Source organism: Salvia hispanica, chromosome 3 (genome assembly GCF_029641045.1).
Source record: "Salvia hispanica isolate PSC_SH4W2 chromosome 3, Shi_PSC_v1, whole genome shotgun sequence".
In the NCBI taxonomy this organism is placed as follows: Eukaryota; Viridiplantae; Streptophyta; class Magnoliopsida; order Lamiales; family Lamiaceae; genus Salvia; species Salvia hispanica.
The window spans coordinates 28,172,632-28,192,149 of record NC_142694.1 but is presented as its reverse complement, the minus strand read 5'-3'; the positions used below and the strand labels follow the sequence as shown (position 1 = coordinate 28,192,149).

General features: G+C 34.7%; 4 protein-coding genes across 4 annotated transcripts; 1 reads left to right on the top strand and 3 right to left on the bottom strand.

Annotated features, from left to right (window-relative positions):
- Window positions 1-3,091: 3,091 nt before the first annotated feature.
- Window positions 3,092-3,766, bottom strand: LOC125215199 (uncharacterized). Its single transcript, XM_048116546.2, has one exon. The coding sequence runs from the start codon at window positions 3,689-3,691 to the stop codon at window positions 3,302-3,304; it is 390 nt and encodes a 129-aa protein (XP_047972503.1). The 5' UTR covers window positions 3,692-3,766; the 3' UTR covers window positions 3,092-3,301.
- Window positions 3,767-5,794: 2,028 nt separating this feature from the next.
- On the bottom strand, window positions 5,795-6,396 carry LOC125215231 (HSP20-like chaperones superfamily protein). The gene is made up of 2 exons (XM_048116592.2): window positions 6,264-6,396; window positions 5,795-6,184 (listed from the first exon to the last, which is right to left on the bottom strand). The coding sequence occupies exons 1-2, from the start codon at window positions 6,394-6,396 to the stop codon at window positions 5,880-5,882; spliced, it is 438 nt and encodes a 145-aa protein (XP_047972549.1). The 3' UTR covers window positions 5,795-5,879.
- A 284-nt stretch (window positions 6,397-6,680) lies between these two features.
- Window positions 6,681-13,055, bottom strand: EMB2656 (ARM repeat superfamily protein). Its single transcript, XM_048116591.2, has 12 exons — window positions 12,635-13,055; window positions 12,043-12,246; window positions 11,706-11,851; window positions 11,259-11,527; window positions 10,688-10,782; window positions 9,951-10,098; window positions 9,437-9,876; window positions 8,781-9,292; window positions 8,643-8,703; window positions 8,259-8,531; window positions 7,394-7,655; window positions 6,681-7,249 (listed from the first exon to the last, which is right to left on the bottom strand). Exons 1-12 carry the CDS (start codon window positions 12,998-13,000, stop codon window positions 6,915-6,917), a joined length of 3,111 nt encoding a protein of 1,036 aa, XP_047972548.1. The 5' UTR covers window positions 13,001-13,055; the 3' UTR covers window positions 6,681-6,914.
- A 187-nt stretch (window positions 13,056-13,242) lies between these two features.
- LOC148930487 (uncharacterized) lies at window positions 13,243-14,672 on the top strand. The gene has a single exon (XM_089068878.1). The coding sequence runs from the start codon at window positions 14,034-14,036 to the stop codon at window positions 14,565-14,567; it is 534 nt and encodes a 177-aa protein (XP_088925004.1). The 5' UTR covers window positions 13,243-14,033; the 3' UTR covers window positions 14,568-14,672.
- Window positions 14,673-19,518: the final 4,846 nt, after the last annotated feature.

Here is a 19,518-nt window from a genome sequence, read left to right as displayed (position 1 = left end):
CTTTCTTTCTGATGTTTTCCAACTAACTAATTTGCAAAATCGAGAAATGCTGTTGAAAAATTCATCAGTGATAGCAACAGCATTGATGTGTTCTATACAAGTATAACTTTTCATTGATATTGAAAGAGATAATAAAAGAAAAATGGTACTCGTTGTAGGTGATTATTATAATACTCTCTTTGTTAATAATCATTTTGCCATAATGAGTTATGTATTTAGTTGAATTAGTTGTTAGAATATGTTGTCAATGGAATACCGAACACAGATACTTACTCTAGTATTATTATATAGTTTAGAGATTAGGAGGTTTTTATAATAGATGAGATGAATCGGAAAAAAATTGCTACAAACAAACTATGGATGGACCGAGTAATATTGCATTATTTATGTATATAAAAACCATAGTATAATATTAAAAAGAAAAGTTATCGAAATAGTAGTAAGATAGGATAGATTTTTAGAATGGATAATTTAAAATCAAATTTATTGATATTACTCCATATGACTATTATCAATGTACACGCATTCGTCCAATAATGCAAATATTATTTTTTCATGTAATCAAAACCTGCAAAGTGTACTGACACGAATTATAAGCTAATATGTAATAGAAATAAGTTAATCAATGGAGTGCGTAAAAGAGTAGAATTATGTGAATAATAATTGGAAAGGAAAAGTAATGGTGATAAACATGTCTGTGTGAAAAACATAACTTGCAAATTGAAGAGAAAAAAGTTACACGTATTTAGGATTCTCACGTTACAAAGTGAATTGTACCGATGATGATATTTATTTTAATCTCTTAAATTTGTAGGTTTTAAAGTGTTATCTTACTGTAATATTTATAATTAAACCGAATCAATAACTTAAAACGCGAAGATTAAATTTGGATATTATCTATAAAGACATCAATGAGTATGCATATGTTGATGTATTCATAATTCATACGTCTAATTGAATATAGTTTTCATGTTTCTGATTTCCTGATCATGAATATCTTCAAATAATAAACACAATGACTTTAAATAGCAGGTTTCATTTAATTAATATAAATGCGATTGTTGGAATATAATTAATAATCTACTGATAAAATCAGCAGGTTTCATTTGCTTAAATCATAGTAATTCACACTCAGTACTTCTAACCAAATTGATAGTTACGCTCTCCATTATTAAAAATCATAATTACTTGGACTCATTAGGAAATTCGATTTGATAGCGTTAGTAAAGAATGAATAACCAACACCCAAAAAAAAGAGTGAATGATAAAAGTAATTAAAAATATGGCTAATCCACTGAAATCCAACAAGATAAACTCAAAAATAAAAGTTCAACAAACATTATTTGATTAAAGTAACGGCCAACTGCCTGACCGGCACCATATTATGAAAAATTGTTACACATTTCTTTACTTTTTTTTAGTAGGTGTCAAAATCACAACATTGAAGTCTTCCAAAATATCAAAATTCAACTCATCAATCTGCAACAACTCGAAATTACTGGCAAATGCCTTCCAACTTTATGTAGAGATGGCAAAAATAGGCCCAGCACAACAGGCTGTCCTTGTTGGGCTAATAAATTTTAGACACAGTGGGATTGCAGCCCAGCCCAGTTCAGAATGGCGAAAGGCCTGATGGATTTGGGCTGGCCCAGAAATTTTAAACTCGGAAGACTCGAACCGGGTTAGAATCACATTATAAGTAGCATGCAAGATTATACAAAGAACAATTTCAGCCCTGAAAGTAAAGTTGTTATCTGAGAGAAGCCAATGTTTCTTTAATAGTTCATGGGAATTTCAGAACAATTACCAGAAGAAGCACCTAGTAAACTTATAGTTAACAACACTTTACCCATTTCCTTTTTCCATAATCATAGGTACCAAGGTAACCTGGTAAATCAGACCAACTTTAGTATCTTCTCAAGCATCAAACAGTATTCTTTGTACCGGAGTGACTTTTTAAGTAAACTTGAACCCATTTACTAAATAAATCATGAAATTTGAACATTTAACACTTGAAAAGATATTAGCAGATCATCTAGTCGCAATCATCATGTTTGTAGTATTATCAAGCTAAAACTCGTACAGAGGTTTCCTTTCCAAGCATCAAGCAAAAATACAGCCAAGAGACAAGAAGGGAAAAAAAATCCTAAAGAGAACAGCACAAATCAGAAGTATAAACCATTGCCTAAAACACTCAGAAGTATATACCATTGCCTAAAACACTCAGAAGTATATACCATTGCCTAAAACACTCAGAAGTATAAACCATTGCCTAAAACACCTGATGACCTTATAAACATCATTTTCTTGATGATTCACCCGGCAGTGTTACACTTCAGGTGAACAAGGTTAAATTTTCCTACAATGAGTGGCATAAGTTGCTTGCACTTTTCTGGGTAGAACATCGTGCATGAACAATTAACAACCCAGAAAAGCTTTCAGGTTTACAGGGAACCAATATAACAACAAGAAAGGTTAAGGCACTCCTATATAGGCTTGTTTATTTTAATTTGCTACTAAGTTCTAAATAATCAAGCACATTTAATAAGAGCAGCAAGACTTTAAACCCTTTGATCTAATCCTAGTCATCAGAGCAAGGTCTGATAGGCCTAATTCAATAAATGCGACTGGTCAACAAAAGCACAACGATACAAACTAAGATAGCCCCCAACTGAAACAATATCTAGCACTATGGTGAAACCACCATTGAAGCCCTGCACCACTAATGAATGCTCATATCCAACACATAACTTCAATTGATCATGCAAACACCCACATCCACTGGTATAACTACGATCCATAAAAGTCACCTGATCTAAAATACTTACTAAACAATTTCATAATCCAAATCCAACAATAGCTTCATGCTTTGGCAACCATGTTGGATTTGCAGAAGTAACCAAGATTCTTCTTTTAAACCAGAACACAAATGCCTAGTGATCATCAGAGAAACACAAATTCTCAGCACTCTAGTTGAGATCCAATAGCAAGGTATAATTCACAACAGAAAATAAATAAATAATTCAACACCAAAACATGGAAACTAGTTTCTATCAGATCAAACCAACAACGAGAATCAGAAATTCAGTGATGAAAGCAATCAAATGTAAAGCCCTCAATATTAACTAGGGAAATGTAGTTGCAACTGAGATTCAAAATGAAGCATACACCAACAACAAAATGAAAACACAGACCTAACAATTACGACGCAAAAAAAACTCAATTAACCACTAAAACATCCCGTAACAGAGATAGATGTATAATACCAACATAAGAAAACACGCGCGATTTCATTTCCGAATCATTCCCGCTTCTGGCTCTCGATCCTCTTGTTGAGAACATCCATCTTGACGATGAGCCCCGTGACGGAGTAGAGAAGCCAGTAGAAGATGAGCGCGGAGGCGATGAGGAGCGCGTTGCGCTGCGATTTCATGATGGATTTCTGGTGGCGGAGGTGCTCCGATGGGGAGCAGGAATCGGAGTCGCAGGTGGGGCGGGTCTCGTACTTCCAGTAGATGTCCATGAGGAGGAAGAGGCAGAAGGGGACGACGGCAAGGAAGGGTTTGAGGAGACTCCGGGTGACGGTGATAAGGCCCTTCCGTAGCGGGTCAAGGCCTGGGAGAGTGAGGAAGATGAGCATGATGGCCTCTGCGCCAGCGGCGTAACCGAGAACTACCCATTCCAACGCCATTGACGGTGATCTGAGAGAGATGAAGGGGAATTTTGTAGAGAGAGAGAGATCTTAAATTGGGAATGGTTGGAGCGGTGAGTGACTTGGTTAAGCAAAGTACCTTTGAATGGGCCTATTGGGCCTATCCCCGACATCCACGATTAACCAATTATTCAAATATCATGGCCGTTTTAGGCCTGTCATGTTCCAATGCTATTTCTTTTGCAAATATTCATGACGTGTTTGCTAAATTAGTCAATAATCCAAATTTGATGCACAATATTAATTAAATAATCTTTTTAGAATTTGTAATTTTATTTTATTTTTTTTGAACAAGGTAAATATTTTTGTAATAAAAAAAATAATTTAATAATTAGGATGGTTCGGTGGTCAAGATTATATCTCTAAATATATAATATGTTTGCTTCGGTGGATAATTATGTAATATTTAATTATAGCTAACTCTATCAATTAAAATAACTTTACAATATTATTTAATATTTTATTTTTTTATTATTTTATTTAGGAAACTTAATACCATCTTAGTCTACAATATAATATTCTCTCTATCTCATAATAAGAATCGCATTTTGCCATTTCAGTCCATTTCACAATAAGAGTCACATTTTTTTTTATCATGGTAAGTAGATCTCATATTCTACTAATTCAATTCACTCATATTTAATTATAAAATTAATATTAAAAAATAGATCTCATATTCCACTAATTTAAAATTAATATAAAAAATAGACCTCATATTCCATTAATTTTTATAGTAAGTCAATGTACTTTACATTTTTTAATATTCATGCCCACATCAAATATAAATATTATGGGTCACAGAGGGAGTATAATCTAACATATTCAATACATTATTTTTTGTCTGAACTTAGTTTCTTATCTATCAAATAACATCACTAAAATCAATATTAATTAATCAAACAAGGTTGAGTCTAGGGGTGGCGAAACGGATTACCCACGGGTATCCGCACCCGACAAGTCGAGTACCCGTACCCATTTTAGCCAAATTTGTTGTCCCAATACCCGCCCCGCGGCATATCGGGATTACCCGATACCCGTGTCGGGTATCCCGTACCCGACATTGCGGGTACCCGTACCTGACCCAAAATCCTAATAAAAAATTTGAAAATCATAATAACCGTCAACGTTCCCTAATTTACTTTATTAATATCGATGGTAATGTTGAATAGATTGAGAATAAAAGTGAGGGGACACTTTATAGCTAATTCCGGTGAGTTTTCAATTGTATGTTCGTTAGAATATAAAAATATTTTAAAAGAACTCTTAGATTATATAAAGTACTTCCATTATTCCCCCTTAATAGAGGCATTTCAATTTCTTCACTCATTTTGGAAATATAATAATAGAAATACCCTTCTCTACATTATTATCTCTCTAACTTTATTTTTTCTCCGTTCTAACTATTTATTTTTAATTTTTCAAAACGAATGCATATATGGCTATTAAGTAAGTACTCCTATATTTTAACTATTTACTTTTTTTTCTCCACTTTAACTATTTAAACACCTTTATTAATATGGAATAGAGAGAGGATTAAAAGATAGAATATGGCTAATACTAATAATAATGGGTATTATCGAAACTAACGAATATACCCGCGCGGGTAGCGGATATACCCACTACCCGCAAAACTCTAAAACACACTACCCGATTCCGCCCCGTTTCTCGTTATCGTCGGGTAGCGGATACCCAATTTCCGGCGGACAGCGAGTCAAAATGGTAATTACCTATTACTCGCTGCCCATTTTGCCACCCCTAGTTGAGTCAATACTATTTTAGACAGGATTTTAGTCCTGTTTAAATCTTAGAATTGAATACATTATGAAAGTGCGTCGTTTTTAAACTAAGAGGAAATCCTACTCCACAATTTCTACTCCACTCTTACTCCACCTTCTCACAGTAAAATATAATAATATTATAACTATAGACAATTTTAACAAGTGACGATGGATTATTTAAATTTGTTGCTGGGTATAGAGTAGAAATTGTGGAGTAGGAGAACCGCTGCCGTATTATCTAATGAGTGTTTGATTTTAATCTTGTTAGTATGGAAGTATTTAAATTTAAAGAAAGGAAAAATGATGATGGTGAAAATTCAGATGATTATTGAATACGGTCTTACTAAAGAGTGTGGAGAGTGATATATAAACATAGAGTGATTGAAGATTCAGAGTTTGCTAGTAACATTGATGTTCCTGAGCTTGGGAGGTTTGTTGGTTGTATCTTTGGGTAGAATCACCGTAAGCACACCGTTGTCGATCTGCGCTTTGATGTGATCAAGCTTCACATCTTCAGGCAGCTCAATCTCTCTGTAGAACTCCCCTTTCCCATTTCCAAATGTGTTCCTCTCCGCCACGTGCCAAACAATATCTTTCTCTTTCCCCTCTCCGAACTCAGCTTTCCCACCTTCACCTCTAATTACGAGTATGTTCCCGTTCTCCACCTGCACTTTCACATCCTCCTTGTTGTATCCTGCATTCAAAACCCATTGTTAGTTACTAAATCGAATTCCAATTAAGTGAAAGAAGCGAGAGAGAGAGGCCAAACTGACCGGGAACGTTGATTTTGAACAAGTGGGCGGTGGGGGATTCGAACCAGTCAAGGAGAGCCGTTGATCCGGGCGATGAGCGGTACACTGTGGGGCTCAGGATAAACCGCCGGAAGGGATCGCCAAACACAGCCATCAATCAAATCACTCGTATTTCTATCTCTGTGTCCAACTGTCTGTGGAATGCTATTTAAATTCATAAAGTCTCCAGAAGCTTCCCAAGGCATATCCATCTATTTGAACTTCTACTATATTCTGGAGCATTGTAATTTTTTATTTTTTTTTAATATCGACCCTTCTTAGCATTTTTTTTATGTAATTATAAATTTTGACCAAGTCAAGAAAAAACTTGACTTGATAATACTGTTATCTATTTCTGAATCTCAGAATTATCTTACATGCTTCCTCAGCGGCAAACGGTTGCTTAGAAAGACTGAATGAGATTCATAAAACAATGGAGTACTTACATTCTACATAATTGAAGTAGTGACTAGTGAATACATTAAGATTCTGTTAGTTGCGCACCAGGCTGAACAAAATATACAATCAGAATACGACTCCAATGGCTGAGACAAAAAAAAAAAAAAAAAAAAAAAAGAGAGAGAGAGGGAGATGTTAGATAGATTTGATCACAACATTAAGACTCACACCAGATTAAACAGAAGCATCAGAATCATCTTCTGAGGTTACTTCAGCCAATGCCTCATCCTCATCCTCATCCTCCTCACTGCCGTACTCATCTATCTTAACTGTTGTCTTGGCTGCCATTTTTGACATTGCAGCTGTCTTACTAGCCCTTTGCGAACGAGTACCGATCACAGGAGTGTTGGGAACCACAGAAGTCGGAGAGCCTTCATCATCAGAGGAAGAGTCTTGGTGTGCCCTTGCTCTTCTTCTAGTAGGTCTTGGCCGGACTGACTGCGGTGCTGGAGTAGGGTCAGCTTCCAGTGAATCGTCTTTATCCAAGTTGAATGTTAGCTCCAGCTTATCTATTAACATAAGAACAATCGTAAGCAACAAAATATAAATTGAGATCATGAAACAGAACAAAGCTAGCTTCATATTTATGGATACTCCTCAACTCTTGAGTTCGAGCCTATGCAAATCAAGTGGAATGAAAGCCTTTCCGTTACCTAAAATCTGAGTAGCTTGCTCAGATGACAATTGGTCGTCAGGATTTCTGTCTATTGCCTTTAGGCGTTCAGCCATATGCCTCAGTTCCTTCGTGAGATCTTTTTCAGCTGCTACAGCTGCACTGGCACGACTCAAAATCCGCCTCATCAGTTTTATAACTCCCTGTTCTGAAACTCGGAACTGAAGCAACACAAGTATTTTACAAAGAGCAGCCACGTATGATTTTTCTGCAGCTGTCTTCTTAGCATCGAAACTTGCCACCTGGATTAACAAAACAAAGAAATAATCATGTGAAACCAACAAAATAGTAGCAGGATTAAAAATTAAAGGTAAAGGAAAATGTTAAAGTAGACGTATATGTTGAAAAGGATCATGTAACGGACAAAGAAAGAACAAACAGACAATAACTATCGAACATTAAATATTGACTTTTAGACCTCTTACAATTCTTCTAATGGTAATCTGCTATCACACCATGTGTATCGCTAAAGATAATGCAGGAAAATATATCTATCACTGGGATATCAGAGACGAGCACTATCACGGGAATGCTACGATCTCTAAAGAAAAAACACATGTTGGGAGCCAAGAAGAAAAACCATGTCAAAAATGTTGGGAATGCAAGAAAAAAAAGCTTTGTTATAGCATTATATTCCCTTTTATTCTTTGGAAAGGATAATGCTAACTGAATATGCAAGCATTGCCTTGTCAAAGAACACCACGTAATACCAAAACCAAGCATCGCAAACAGTGACATGAATAATTACAGTTGCAAGGATCATAATGAAATAAAAGCAATCAACTGAAGAAAGTCAACCACTTAATGTTATAGTACTTACTATAATGCAAAAATAAGTAGCATACCTCTACTGCAATTCGAACAGCGAGCCCTTCCTCTTCACTCTCGAAATCAAGTGAGGGACAAGTCTCTACGCTAGGATTATCACTTTTATTCTCTTCTGTGCTTGTACTCTCTTTAGCTAGTAAAGGAGCTTGAATCATTTGCAGCATAAAGCGTGATGCTTGGACACCAATTTTACGCATGTTGGATACCATCATGGTGGACCCTGCAGCATTGCCATTGATTCCTGGCCACAAGGAACGCATAACTGGCATGAAAGCCTTTGACAAACATTTCTGCAATTTGAGGGAAATGCTTTTATGAGAGAAACAAAAATAAAAAATAATGGCACACTTGTGTGCTAATTGAGTAGAATATAGCAATGCTGCTGCTGTATCAACTCAAACCTTGTGATTTATGGAGAGGGATGGATAATGCTCAAAGAAAACCGACAGACATTGTTTCAACCTACAAAATATCAGCAAATCAAACATTGTTCTCTTGTCATATAAAATGGCCAACCAATCAATAGAGAAGTAACCAACCTTTGAAATTCCTCATTATCACTACTAAAATACAGTCTGATGAGCTTGGCCAATATCAAATGATGTTTTGAAGAATGCGATCCTGGGAATTTATTGCTCAATAGTAGAATTTTTGCCAAACCTTCTCCAAGAACATCTTGAATTGATTGATGGTCTTCAACCTCTTCTAAATCATCCCAGTCATGTTCAAGTCCCGCACACAACAGATCAAGCAGTTCAAAATTTGAATCCTCGCGTGCATCACCAAATTCAAACTGGGTAGAAGAAATATCATCATCATGGACATCTGATGAGAGATTACAGTTTATGGCTTTATCCATTTCATCTGGGCCATGCCATATTGCAAGATCAAGTAACGCCTTTGCTGCCATTATTGATACAGTAGAGGGTCCCTTGACAAAAGAACATCTTAATTGCTTTACTATATCCTCGCTAGGTTTTCTTTCTAACCAACCAAAAAGGCCAAGGCACCTAACAGAAGCCCTCTGGACATCCAAGTTGGAATGCTTTGCCTGTATGTACAAGCCAACAACAAAACCCAGTTACTGCAGGTTAAGGGACCATAAAAGCAGCCAAACAATTGCAGCAACCCTACCACCCACATGGCCATAAATCAAGAAATGAAAAGAAACCATAGAAGTCCAGGAGAAGCATACCCCTGGAAGCAATAGAGAATGAAGAATTTCAGTAGGATCAATTGCATTTCCCTGCATATGACGAAATGAAGTTGTGTTTTCCAAAAGAAGCCCAACCACGGCAAGACAGTGCAGCCACTGCTTCCAATCTGCTGTCCTCTCCCTGCAAGGCTGAGCAAGTTCTTCTACCACATTAAGAACAACCTCTTCAAACTCTCCAGCAGCTGCATGGACTTTTTTACATAATTCTGCTACAGCAGCAGCCCAATTTTTCTCCCCTCCTAAATTGAAACCATCTCCAATGATGACTTCATTTCCACTCTCATCCAATTCATGATCAAGGGCTTTATGCAACAAATCTTGAAGAAACACACTGGCCACTTTTCTGTTGGAAACATCAGAGAAATCAAGCATCGTGCCCAAAAGTAGCAGTTGCCGGGATACAAATCGGTAATTTGCCCCTGCAAGATTAGATAGCATAAAATTTCCGGCACTCGAGTTATACAAAAAAAAAGTCATTCTGAAGTTCACCCACCAGCAACAATGTGCGCATTAACCAATTCAACATAATCAGAAACTGAGGCAGGAAGGATTTGGTCAAGAAGATCGTTGTTGTGTGAAGCTTCCTCTGCATATACAGTTGATTCTGTGCCCATAGTCATGGCAGCATCGGAACCTTTTTTCTGATTGATCGTGAGAAAAAAGTCAAGCAACCGAATAGAAAATGAACATACTGCTGTAACTTCTTCAAATTTGGTGGATAATATAATCCTGTCATGCATGGTCATCGACTTTGTCACTTGGTTTTCAGTTTTTAGCATTATTAATTGCTCCTATTAAAGTTTGATGAAAAATCAAGTGATAGGATAGGATGTAGTAAAGTCTCAACTATATGTTTCAGGCCCAAAGGAATTAACAATAAGATTATGAGGAGCGAAAAGAAGAAGACAAGAAATGCTTCTAAGATATACGTCCTAACAGAAAGAAAGGCTTGATAATGAGCTGAGTGAAACCATTTAACTGGTGAACATGTAAACCCATATTCAACATGTCTAGCATACCACAACATTTTCACAACAGATCATCTAACTCTCGATATAAATAACCATCTATAATAACATCAAATAAAAATTATGTTAATCATTATAAAAGCATGCTTAGCATTTAGATTTTCTCAGCTCACGTGTGCAAAAATATATGAATTGACACCTTTCCTATCAAATCAGCAAAAAATATCCAGGATCAACAAAATATTTAACACCAAATGCTTACATGTGCTTCTATGTTCAAGTGCGTACAAACCACTCTCCAGAAAACAGCAACTTCCGCATCCATTAGCTCAATGTTGTGACTGCAGTTTCCTCCTTCTGTATTGGAAGACATTAAAACTTAAGACTTAGAGTGAACAAATTTACAAGGCTTATACACAAGTATTCCACAATCAGATAATTCAAGAAATAGAACCCTTACACAGTTATAGTAATGTCCAAACTTCCGTAAAGAGAGGTTTGATTTAGATCTTAAATAATAGGAGTATTGAGTACTGAAATCAACCTATCAGATTTTACGTATCAACCAGAACATTTTGCTAAATTTTAGCAAACCTTAAGTCACGGTGTATCTGGGTGATGCAAAGACATAAGAAATTTAAGTTCTGATAAGTAATAACGACAACACAAACTTCTAAAACCTGTTATGATGTCCCACGAGATCTTCTGGACTCAAAGAAAATTTGATTGCAATCAAACAGCAATAATTTTTGTGGTGAATAAAAATGATAACTGAGAGAAGAAACACTCAGTCACATACAAAAAATTAAATCAAGCAACATGGCAATGCTCACCTTCAGATGAGTCACCACCAGGTGCAATGAATTCCCGGAGAGTTTGACCATCCTGCAGTTTAACTAATCCTGCTTTCAGAAGTGTGGACATAACTGTCTCCCCAACCGATTCATAGGTTTCAACATCAAGAAATTTAAGCAGTTCTATAGGGTCTCCATTGCAACACTTTTCAAGCCATTGATCCTTCATCATCCTGAAGCACTCCTTTGCTACAGCTGCAGATCTCTCAGCAAGGCCCCTCTGGAGAATAGTTGTTCTGAGCTTGATGCTGAAATATAAGATAAGGAATATGCCACAAAATAAGCACGTAGAATATGTACTTTTATATATTTATATCAGGAAAATAGAGGCCAAACTGAATAGGCAGAAACTATGTTGGAAATTAATAGAGAAACCATGCATCAGAGATGCACAAGGTGAAACAAAAGACTAAATGACTGAATTACCTGAGGCTCTGTAATGGGAATTTACTTGCTAGAACACAATAGGCAGCTTTCCTGGCAGATTCGTTGACATCCAGAGTGCAATCAATTATCATTGATAAAGTCTCACTTGAAGGAGGCAAAGACAGCACAATAATTTTACGAACATCCTGCAAATTTGTTACAGACTTACTCAAGTAGCATACCATGTATAGAAATGTGCAGAAATAATTATTCTCCTTGAGCAGCATTATAAAAAGTGATTCAGAAGGTCGGGAAGAATCGTGTAAGCATATCATCCAGATATATACTCAAAAAGTTACAAACATATGATGCTAGGACAAATAAATGAAAGACATACGCCATTCTGCTCCAGTGGAAGCTTCTCAAGGAACAACTCGAGAATGTCACGGTTCTCTGAATCACTTGCAAACCGCGCAAGAGACCTGATAGCAAATGTTCGAACTGTGGGTATCTTATCACCCGCACGAATCTTCATGCATTCTATCACCTCATCCCAAAGTTCACTGCTGACTTCCATATCATCCGGCAACCGCATAATTATCTACACAGTGATAAAGATGTTCCTTTACTTTCTATAACTAATAAATAAAATAAAATTTTTAATTCAAATCATATTGTTCACACTCAGAAAACGAATCTGCTAGGAACACTAAGCGCTGCTAGTCTAATTCGAAAAAAAATCCATCCCGTCCCTTCTGAAACGTGCATTTTCAACTCCAAAATTCCAGATACTGGCAGAAACAGCAGAATGGAATCATAAAAGCTAAGGTCGTTTTGGTTGCAGCCTCGGCTCTAACTTAACTATAAGGAATTTTCGCCATAAAAAATTTGGGCGAAGAATATCAGTATAACTAAAATGCACAAAACCCAACGAAAATCGAAACAGTAAACAACACTGAAAATACAGGCAAATAAACCCAAAAACGCACCTCAGAAACAATCTGACAAGCCCTGAATCTGGCAGTCTTATTCGCCGCAGTTGCAGCCAGCAGAAGAAACCTGAGGAAATTCTCCAGAAATTCATCAGCGGAGTCGTCTTTCTCGGCGCTGGAGCAAGCGAAAGTGGAGACGAACTTGATGGTGCGCTCGGAGGAGGAGTTTCTCCTCTGGAAATTGAAAAGTGGTACTAGGGCTTCGCAAAACGCTCTGCAGAATTCGGCCGGAGACGACAAGCGAAGAGCGAGGATTTCTTTGAGCTTGCGTCTGTGAGTGGCGTTGGAAGACCTAACTTCCTGGAGAATCGCAGCAATTTTAGCGGAAAGTTTCCGGTGGCCTTCCAATTGACCGATCGCCATTGTTGCTCTAGCTGCTTAATTTTTCGGGATTTGCTTTTTTGAAAATGGTTTTGTGTTCGTGAATTCAATTTGAAGCGGGAAAACAATTCTAATTTTCACCAAACGGGCCTTTAAACGGTCTCTACTTTTCGGGCCTAGTTTGGTAGTCAAGATGGGCCTTAAAACTAGTAAGGTTGTGGTTTATAAGCCCACTTCATTCCTAAAATTAGGCCGCTCCGACTGCTGCGCCGCCGCTTCTTTCTCCCGTATGTCATCTTTCATGGATTTAGAATTTTATTTCTATGTGATTATTCTGTTGAATATGCTTCGTATTGATGAATAATTGAAGGACAAAAACTGCAATCAATTTGGATTTCGATTTCTGGATATTGTACTCAAATTGATTATACTTATAATTATGCAACTAGGATCAGGATAAGATGATTTTTTTAATTATTATTTAAATATGTTGATGAATTGTGCATCAAAATATTCAAATTAGATAGTTGAATTGCTTTTAATTACTTTCCGGGTTACCAGCTTAGCCTTTGAATTAAATTGGACACTTGGGTCTTCAGTTAGTGTTGAGTATATTGAACTTGTTTGTGTGTTTTATTATAGATTCAGATTTACGATGATTTATTATCAAGTTTAACTAATTTTCTAAATGTACTTATCTAGGTGTACACTGCAGTATTCAGTAATGGTTGGATGAAGAGTTTTCAACATAGGTCCATATACTTATGATACGCTTGTGTATATAATGTGAGACTCGTTGGATTTTGTTTGGTTGAATTACAAGAATCTGTATGATTATGGACCAACCTATGAATAAGTTTATTAATTAGCTATTAAATGTTACTATATCAAGAAGTTTTAGGCAATTAGAAAAAAAATGGGAAATGTATTATATACTACTACTCTATTAATAAATTGAATAGTAATTGGGGTGTGTGTGATAGTGAGCAAACTGAAGAGATCCTTGCACCGGGATTTTCGAACATTTTGAGGACTTCTACTTCAAAACACTGAAGTGAGCTTAAAATTTAGTACTATGTCATTCAGAGGAAGGGGTGGCCGCGGCCATGGTGGGCCGCCTAGAGCCAAGGAAATGGCATTCGATCTTTTTCCGGATGTTAAGATAGGCGTTGTGACGTATTCTATGGAAGAAGTAGAGAAGTATTCTCAGTTCGTAAGCTGGTCACAGAAGCGCAAAAAACTAGACATGGAGAGTTATTTGGATAAGAATTTGCAAGTAACAACTGGTAAGGAACCACTCTGCCACTTAATAAGGATGGATAAAGATGACATGCCTGCAGATGATCTTTGTGGAGAGCATATTGTAAAGAAAATCAAGTTGGGCAATGAAATAGACTTCAACAAACTTGATCAAATTGTTAAGATTGAAGAGGAGTATGAGGAAGAAAATGAAGAGGAGGAAGTAGAAGAGAAGGAAGATGAAGATGAAGATGAAGATGACGGTGAACTCGGTGATGACGGTGATTATGGGCAGGGTGAATATTTTGACGACGATGAGGATGATTATAACATGGTTGAAGAGGAGGATGATTGGGGGTTTTTTGCATGAACAAACTTGATTCCATTGAGTCTCTTCTGTATAATCAAAATTTAATATGCGATTTTGATATTGGTGACAATATTGTTACACTTGGTAGATTTTTTCCTTGCTACATAAGCTCTAATATAGATGGTGTTATAGTATTTCTAGCTTTTCTTTCTTTCTCATAGCATACTAGTAGTATTTTTTTTCAAGAGATTTCAATCTTGAGCATACTACGATCTTATTACGTGCCAGTTTCAAAATTTAGTGGCACGCGAGGACAACGTAAATCTTTATCAATAATGTCATACTACTAGCAAACAAGAGTTATCTCATTAGATCATGAACTTTGGATAATTAACTTTGTAGATTTATAATCGGATGTAATCAGGTAAGAAATTGTATTCGGATTCGTAGTATTTTATATCTTCAATATCCAATGCATTTCAAAAAATGTCCCTAATTTTTGTTTTTCGTCATATGTATTAGCTTTCAACATATTTCAGAAAATGTCACGCCATACAAAAATTTCAACTTAACACATGAAAGTTTTAACAAAAAATAAGAAGGGTTAGTAGTGCTTTGTACTCTAATTTTGTTTTTTTTTTTTCTCAAAATTGAGAAAATTTTCTTAAGTACCTTAAAAGTTGAAGACATTTTCTATATGCTAAAACTTAGAGATATTTTCTAGTAGTAGTATATACGTTAAAAATTGGTAAGGCAAAACGATATGAACACTTGCTATCTATTATTAAAATGACGTCGTTGTGTGTGTTGAGGGGAAAAAATATTTACATGCCTAATTATGACGATATGAATAACTTTTTAGTCAATACATTTTCTATTTCTCTAAAATGAGACATTTTATGGAAAATATTGAATGTTGGTGGCATTTAGTGAAAACACAAAATCATGGATATTTTTTATAAATACGCGTAAAGTCCCAAATATAAAACACTAGTAATCTTTTTTTAACCAAATTAATCAATTGGGAGTATATTATATGCTTTAAGCGGCATACCTTATTAGTGGTTGTCACCATCCACAGCCATATCACGCGTGGTCCGCCAAATTTGCGGCTTCTTTTCATTGTAATATCATAATTGGCATTGAAAATGTTTCCCTTCTCTCAAACATCATCGGATAGAATTTATTTATTCGATATGTTGATACAATTTGCCTCTCACTTGATTGGTGCTGGATCAAATCAAGACCCTTGTATAAGATTAGTATCATTAATACAATGGTATCGATTCTTCTTTAGTAACTCGCATGCTAGCTTAATTATATTACTACGTTATTACTCTAACCACCTCTGATCGAGTTGCACTTATTTCTCAATAAATCATTATGAGAAAAAAACTTAGTTAAGATATATCAAAAGGTCATTTTTCTAGTCAATTACAGCGTTCACTTTCTCTTAGAATTAGAGAAAAAAATAGTAACTATTGAATTACAAAGCTCGAGTAATGGAATAATTCATCACCATCACCAACACACATTATGCTTTGTTTGAGCCCAAAATAGATGTATTGAAATAAATTTTATATTGAAGCATAAAAACATTTCAAATGTGTGGATATGCCATCTCTACAAGAAATAAGGATTTTGACCGAGATAAGTAGGAACCTTAAGAATAAAAATATAGAGAAAATATTCGTGATGGGTTAAAAATGCAAGTAGCAGATTCTGAGAGAGTCTGTATAGCGCAATCTTGAGGTATATTTCAATCCTCCAAACACAATAGCCATTAGTTTTTTGGTACAACATGTTTTATTGATTCATTCCTTATCCAAATAATATATATTGCCTGGTTTTCGATTGTACTAATGAACCTTCCTTTGAAAGATATCGTAAATATATCTTTATATATATTTAGTTTCGTTTTTATTGTTCTGATTTTTCTATGGTTTCTATTAAATTTATGTAGTGTTTGAACACATATGTAAGTGAAATTTCGTTTGATTCGAAACCAAAATCTGCATTTAATCATTGTGTTTGAAAACGTATGTAAGTGAAATTTTGTTCAATTCGAACTGCCTTCAACCATTGAAGGAATACATGTCATCCACTTTACATCTTGGCGATCCAAGGCTAAAAAAGGTTCTCACATTCATGCGATAAAAATAAGATTGGATTCTCAATTAAATCTCTCCTAATTAGAATACTAGGAGTATATAATTTTACAAACCGAACAAACTACAACATATGACACTTTAATATTTATTTGGCACAAGCCACAAAGTACGTACATTGTAAATGCTTTTATTTTACTCTCTTAGACTCATTCAACAAAACATAATTTTGATCGATCTTCGTGACTTCGCAATAATATTTAATTTGACTATTTTATTTTAATTATCTGTTTTTACTCTTTTGATCTTTACTCACATGTATTTTCTTTATTTGTATATCTTATTCTAATTAATTTATACTCTTTGATCATTAGTCATACATCATTTCTTTGTCATTTATTTTTCATTTTTTACTCGACTTAAATCATGAATTAAAATTGTATTACTAATTATCAACATAGTTTGAAATGTTTCATTAGTAAGGAAATGATAAATTCTTCATTTATAGTGGGATAATATAACTACATTTATGTTTTAGTAATTAGTAATTCTTCATATTGCTTCAAGATGTAATTTTCTATATATTCGTTAAAAATTGTATTCATTTTTTGAAATTCTTATGTTCCGTGTATAGCACGGGTGTTAACACTAGTAAAGAGAAACTGTAAAGTTTAAATATGCACATTATTTGGATGGGTGTCCAAGTCTATTTGACTTACAAACGATGAAGCCATAAAAGCTCCTTTCTATTTGTTTTATTTTTATTTTTTGTTAAAGCAATTGTATAGTCTTCATCTGTATTTATATAATATGTACGTAGGGGCACACTATGGTGACACCATAGATAAATTAACACCATACCATCAATGAGATGCGTTAGATCTCTTATATGGATGCCTAGGATTAAATTTAGAGAATAGAGTACGGATTGCAGTCTAACGTATTGTAAATTGTTGGCCTGGGTATTTTCGTCATTTCGATGAAATGTAGTCAGGGAATAAACAATAATATTTTTTTGTTTTGTACCGCAATATGTGAAGCATTCACTGCACATAGTGCACTTGCAAAATTGAACTCATTAGGAGGCAATATCCAATTAATGGGGATGCAATCACGAATCAATAGTGTAAAATTACAAATTAATTATATTGTATTGTGTAAGTATTAATGTAATTGAATTCACTGAAGACTACACACCACAAAACAATAGTCAGCAATATTGTGAGAACAAATCTGCAATGTAAAATGGACTTACATTTTACTAACTTTTTCCATCACTTTTCACCGTATTTCTTAAAATTCGTGCCAAGTCAAATGGTATATATTAATAAGGGACGGAGGAAGTATTATCTAACAAAATATCTATATTTTTATAGAGAAAAAACTAGATATATAAAATATATAAAGAATAGAGTAGAGAATTCTAAAATTAAGTAAGGAATTCCTATAAATATGGGTGAATTGTATCATTTTGTTTTGAGAAATTGAAAATCAAAGTATTCCTTAATTTACCCAAATCACCGACATCTCCTAAATGATTTTTCATAATATCCACACATTGTCTTATTAAATATTCCCTCCAAATTAAATTACATAAGATAAAAACATTCTAAAAAATAGGACTTTTTTTTGGACGTCCCAAAAAAAAATAGAACTATTTTTCATAGACAAATGAAGTATTCTATATTAGCTTCATTGGGATCAGATTGCAACCATTTTGAAGGCAAAATCAATGTCCATGTGAAGTCAAAAACAGTTTGAAAGCATGTTAGAAAATAATAAGAAGAGGACAGAATCAACAAGAAGTACACCAAGATATTAAAATACTACTATAATTATAAATAAAAAGCATAAAATGAGTGTCTAATAGTGCCAAATATTAATGGTAGTTTAAACCATTCCAGGGTTGTCCTTCTCTTGATCCTTTTTCAAGGCTTAATAATCATTTTAACTTGATACAGATCTCCTTGAAGAATTATAGTGTTCAATCTCACAACAATATTAGCCTTTTGTCTATCAATATGGTACTCCAAATGCTCCTTAGATCATCAAATATATTTCCCTATTATAAGTATATTATGGTTTGAAGAAAGACAATATTTCATTTATGCTAAGAGATTGAAGTAAAATGGGAGCCAACAATGCATAATTATAGTTTAATTACCTCCAACAACTTTGTCAAGACTTTTAACCGATCACGGACATTTTTCTCAAGAATATTGCAGAAAAATTGTTTATCGATGCGCAGAAGTCTACATTCTTCATTTACGCATGCCGTAGAAGGCCGGTGAATGTTGCAAAAAATTGCAATCTCACCAAATGAGTTGTTTGGCACTAAATAAGATGCGACATTATCTCCTATTATGAGTATTTTAGACTCCTGCAAGATATAACAACTATTGATCAATCTCATATCAAACAAGAAAATAAATCAACATAACAAACATGACCGATTCAATGTTTGAATATCTACAAGAAATAAATGGTTGTCATTGAAAAAGAAATTTCCATCCAATTAACATAGAAATTATTACTGAAGATGTCTAAAAAAACAATGGACTAAAATATTTCAAGTTCTAAAAACAAAAGGTGATTAAAAGAGTTAAATATACTAGTTTTCAGATTCTTACCTTGGCATGAACCAATATTGTGATATCTTTGAAATTGAGATATCTTTTTAGAAGGGCGTTATTAGTGTAGCCGCTTTCATATTGCAAATGAAAGTGCTGATTTATTTGACCATGTAAATGGTTTTTCATGAAATTTTCAAGATAAACCATTTTTTTCTCATATTTCAATGCCTTCGATTTTTTCATGATCAATTCTGTTACTAGCCAAATCTATACCAAAAATTATGTAAACAAAAATATAAATGTAATGAAATAATCTCTTTCTATCTGACT